The sequence below is a fragment of the Eimeria maxima genome, genomic scaffold (assembly GCF_000499605.1).
Source record: "Eimeria maxima Weybridge genomic scaffold, Emw_scaff2048, whole genome shotgun sequence".
Classification (NCBI taxonomy): domain Eukaryota; phylum Apicomplexa; class Conoidasida; order Eucoccidiorida; family Eimeriidae; genus Eimeria; species Eimeria maxima.
Window position 1 is genome coordinate 1 of NW_013564933.1, and position 4,615 is coordinate 4,615.

At 49.1% G+C, this 4,615-nt stretch overlaps 1 protein-coding gene across 1 annotated transcript; it reads left to right on the forward strand.

The window, feature by feature from the left end:
• Positions 1-641: 641 nt before the first annotated feature.
• Positions 642-4,276, forward strand: EMWEY_00057040 (hypothetical protein, conserved; the record flags this gene model as incomplete). The annotated part of the gene is made up of 4 exons (XM_013480552.1): positions 642-2,246; positions 2,470-2,943; positions 3,110-4,042; positions 4,190-4,276. The coding sequence occupies 4 exons, from the start codon at positions 642-644 to the stop codon at positions 4,274-4,276; spliced, it is 3,099 nt and encodes a 1,032-aa protein (XP_013336006.1).
• Positions 4,277-4,615: the final 339 nt, after the last annotated feature.

Below are 4,615 nucleotides of genomic sequence, written 5' to 3' on the forward strand. Positions count from 1 at the left end.
TATAAATAAATAAATAAATAAATAAATAAATAAATAAATAAATAAATAAATAAATAAATATAAATGGACGACGAGGGTATCGATCCCCCTACCTCTCGCATGCTAAGCGAGCGCTCTACCATTTGAGCTAGACGCCCTTAGTTATATATATTTATTTATTTATTTATTTTTATTTATTTATTTATTTATTTATTTATTTATTTAATTGTTTATTTTATTCTTTTTATTTATTTTATTTTATTTTATTTATTTTATTTTTATTTATTTTATTAATTATATATATTTAGGTATATATATATATATATTTATTACTGCAGTATAGGTAAGGAAAGGGGGGGTTAATAGTTATTTCTTATTTTCTTGTTTTTCTTTAATAAAAAAGAATATAATTAACAAATAATTTCTTTTTTATCTTTTATTTTATTTATTTTAATTAATTAATACATTTATACCTCTTTTTTTATTTATTTTATTAGGGGGGCCCCCTTAATTTGCTGCTCCTGCTGCTGCTGCTGCTGCTGCTACTACTCCTACTATAGGACTATAGAGAGCTGTCGATACACCTGAAGGCTGCTGCTGCACACATTGATTTGCTGCTGATCTTTTTTATTTATTTTATTCTTCTTAACTACTGCAACGAGATGCTGCACAGAGCAGCAACTGCTGCTGCTGCTGCTGCTGCTGTTGCTGCTGTTGCTGCTCCTTCTCCTGTTGCTCTTGCTGCTGTTGCTGCAGCAGCTGCCGCTGAAACGGCTTCTACGCTGCAACCTTCTCGGGGAAAGAGGAACAGCAGCTACTGCAGCAGCAGCAACTCTTGCAGCAGCAGCAGCTACATTGGCAGCAGCAGCTACTGCGGCAACAGCCACACGCGCAGCAATTGCTGCTGTTCTTCGAGTAGCAGTAGCAGTAGCAGTAGCAGCAGCAGCAGCGGGTATTTGAAGGCCTGGAGGAGAAACTACTGCAGCAGCATCAGCAACAGCAGCAGGAGCGACAGCAGCAACAGCAGCTACAGCAGCAGCAGCAGCAGGACCAGCAAGACTCCTGCCTTCTTGCCATTTGATTCATCAGCACTTGTCTTCTCCGGTGTCTCCTTGCGGCAGCAGCTGCTGCTGCTGTCCCTGCGTGCAGCAGCAGCAAACTCAAAAGCAGCAGCAGCTGCTGCTGCAGCAGCTGCTGCAGAGAGATGGGGATGGTATTTGCGTGCAGCTGCTGAACAGCAGCGCAAGTCTCTAGCATGCATATGCAACGAGGCGTTGCTGCTGCTGCAGAACGCTGCTGCTGCTGCTGCTGCATCAGCAGCAACAGCAAAAACACCAGCAGCAGCAGCAACAGCAACAACAGCAGCAGCAGCAGCAGCAGCAAATTCAGGCGTGTCTGTTACCCATATCTGCATAGAAGGCGCCATACCCTTGCTGCAGCAAGTTGCTGCTGCTGCATGCATGCCCTTAAAGGAGAAGCAGCAGCTCCCCTTTGTGCGGCAGCTGCTGCTGCTGCTGCAGCAGTGCAGCAATAATGAGCTGCAGCAGCTGAGTCCTGCTGCTGTTGCTGCTGCTGCTACTGCTCTCAAGGAACTGGATCTGCTGCAGGGTGCAGCAGCACGTGCTGCTGCTGCTGCACTACTTGATAAGGTAGAGAGTCTGCCGCCGCTGCTGCTGCTGCAGGCTGCTGCAGCTATCGGGCCTGTCTTGCAGCAGCAGCAGCACCACCACCACCCGCAGCAGCAGCAGCGGTTGCTGCAGCAGCTGCAACACAAACTTAAGCAGCAGCTGCGTAGACACCAGAGTTGCATGCAACCAAGCAGCAGCACATTTAGCTGCCTATACACCCGAGCTGCTGTGGGGTGTCTTAGATCTTATGAGTGGGAGCAGCTGCAGCAGCAGCTGCTGCAGCAACTGCAGCAGCAGCACAGGCTAGAGGACGCAGAGCTTGTGCATGCAGCAGCAACAGCTGCAGCAGCAGCAGCAGCAGGCCGCTGCAGCAGCGAGCTCGTTACGGTGTTTCTATGTCGTCACTTCCTCCTGCGGTTAGGAGGAGGCGATTTGCTGCAGCAGCAACAGCAGCAACAGCAGCAACAGCTGCAACAGCAGCAGCAGCAGCAACAGCAACAGCAGCAGCAACAGCAGCAGCAACGGCAGCAGTTGCTGCAGCAGCAGCATACAACGGAGTTTTTGCTGCAGTTGCTGCAGCAGCAGCAGTTTGGCTCTGCAGGATCAGAAGGAAGACCATTGGCCTTCTGCGTGCATGCGGTAATTCGCCTGCTGCTGCTGCTGTTGCTGCTGCTGCTGCTGCTCTTGTTGTTGTTGTTGCTGCTGCTGCTATTGCTGCTGCTTCTGCTGCTATTACTGCTGCTTCTGCTGCTGCTGCAGAATTTGTTGCATATAGGTGTTGCTGCTGTTTTATGGCTCTTTGCTGTTTGTGCTGCTGCTATTGCTGCTGCTTCTGCTGCTGCTGCTGCTGCTGCTGCTGCAGGCACTGCTGCCGGCGCTGCGGCAGCTACCTGCTGCTGCTGTGCTGCAGCTGCTGCTGAGTGCTGCGGAGTTGCTGTCTCCTCGATCCTCGCCTCGCATGCAGCAGCAGCAGAGTGTTCGTGGTCGGGTGTTGCTGCAGCAGCAGCAACAGAGTGCTAGCGCGCTGCTGCTGCTGGGGATGCGTGCTGCTGCTGTAGCAGCAGAGATGCATGCAGGGCGGCTGCAGCAGCAGCAACTGCTGCAGCTGCTGCGTGGGATTGCATGTCTTGCTGATGCTGCTGCTGCTGCTGCTGCTAGATATGATGCAGCCAGCAGCAGCATCATTCATGATCATCAGCAGCAACAGCAGAAGAAACAGCAGCAGCAGCAGCAGCAAGAGCAGGAACAGCAACAGCAGCACCTACAGCAGCAGCAACAGCAGCAGCTGCAGCAGCAGCAGGATGCCTCACGAGATCTCCTCCTTCATCTACCACCGGTAAGACACACATACACCCATCAACCCTTAGGACTAGCAACAGCAGCAGCAGCAGCAGCAGCAAGTGCTGCTGCTGCTGCAGCAACAGCAGCAGGCAGCAGCAGCAGCAGCAGCAGCAGCAGCAGCAGCAGCAGCAAGTGCTGTTTACGTGTTTTGTGTCTTTTAGATATTGACGAATGTCATCGCTGAGACAACAAAACATTTTATGCTGCAGTGGGTACACTTGCTGCAGCAGCAACAGCAGCAGCAGCAACAGCAGCAGCAGCAACAGCAGCAGCAGCAGCAGCAGCAGGAGACTGAGGCAGCAGACATCCTGTCCCCAGGAACTGCTACTGCCTGTCGACTTATTGCTGCTGCTGCTTTGAGGTGCAGCAGATCTACCACCATCAACAGCAGCAACAGCAGCAACAGCAGCAGCAGCAGCAGCAGCAACTGCAGCAGCAGCAGCAGCAGCAGCAGCAGCAGCAGCGACGAGGCGATGAAGCGTGCTGCTGAGGAGGCAGTAGAGGTATTAAAAATTTCTACAACTTTGCTGCCTTTCCTTAATATAGGAAATATACCCCAGCAGCAGCAGCAGCAACAACAGCAGCAGCAGCAACAACAGCAGCAGCAGCAGCAACAGCAGCAGCAGCAGCTGGTGGTGGATCCCCGCGAGTTTGGGTATTTGCTGCCGCTGCTGCAGCAGTTGCTGCCGGTGTTGGCACATGGAGTTGCTGCTTTTCCTGTTCCTGCTGCTGCTGCTGCTGCTGCAGCAGCAGCAGCAGCAACAGCAGCAGCAGATGCAGCAGTAGCAGCAGAACAAACATTAGCATTAGCGTTCCGTTCTGCTGCAGCAACAGCAGCAGCAAGTTTGCTGCTGCGTCTGAGGCCTCTGCTGCTGCTGCTGGGAGGATTAAATTCTGCTGCTGTTGCTGCACCTACAGAAGCAGCAGCAGCAGCAGCAGCAGCAGGGAAGCATGCTGCTGTCTGTGAATCAGCAACAATGCTACTGTTGCTGCTGCAGCAACTGCAACAGCAGCAGCAGCAGCAGCAGCAGCAGCAGCAGCAAATTGCAGGTTTACTGTCTCCTAGAGCAAACAAACACTGCGGCAATGCTATTGTAAGCAACACACAAACCCTAAACCCTAAACCCTAATTAATAAATGCTGTCCCTCCAGCTGCAGCTGTTGCTGCTGCTGTTGCTGCTGCGGCTGCTGCAGTTGCTGCTGCTGCTGCTGCTGCTGCTGCTGTGTATGTGTGCATGCAGGCAGCTATTAAGGAACTACAAAAGGATGATCAGTTAATGCGCACATTAGCAGCTGTTAATACCCTAGCAAACCCTGCTAGGGTTTAGGGTTTAGGGTTTAGGGTTTAGGGTTTGGCATTTATATGCCTTAAAGGAACAAACAAATTATTTATTTTTATTTGTTTTTATTCATTGGGTCTTAGGGTTTAGGGTTTAGGCTTTAGGCTTTTACGGTTTAGGGTTTAGGGTTTAGGCTTTTAGGGTTTAGGGTTTAGGGTTTAGACAAAATAAAAGATAATAAAGAAAACAAAAATAATAAATATAAATAAGGGAACAAATATAAATTTATAAATAAACAACAGTAAATAAATAAATAAATAAATAAATATACATAAATATTTGTGTACTTTATATATATATATATATATATATATATATATATATATA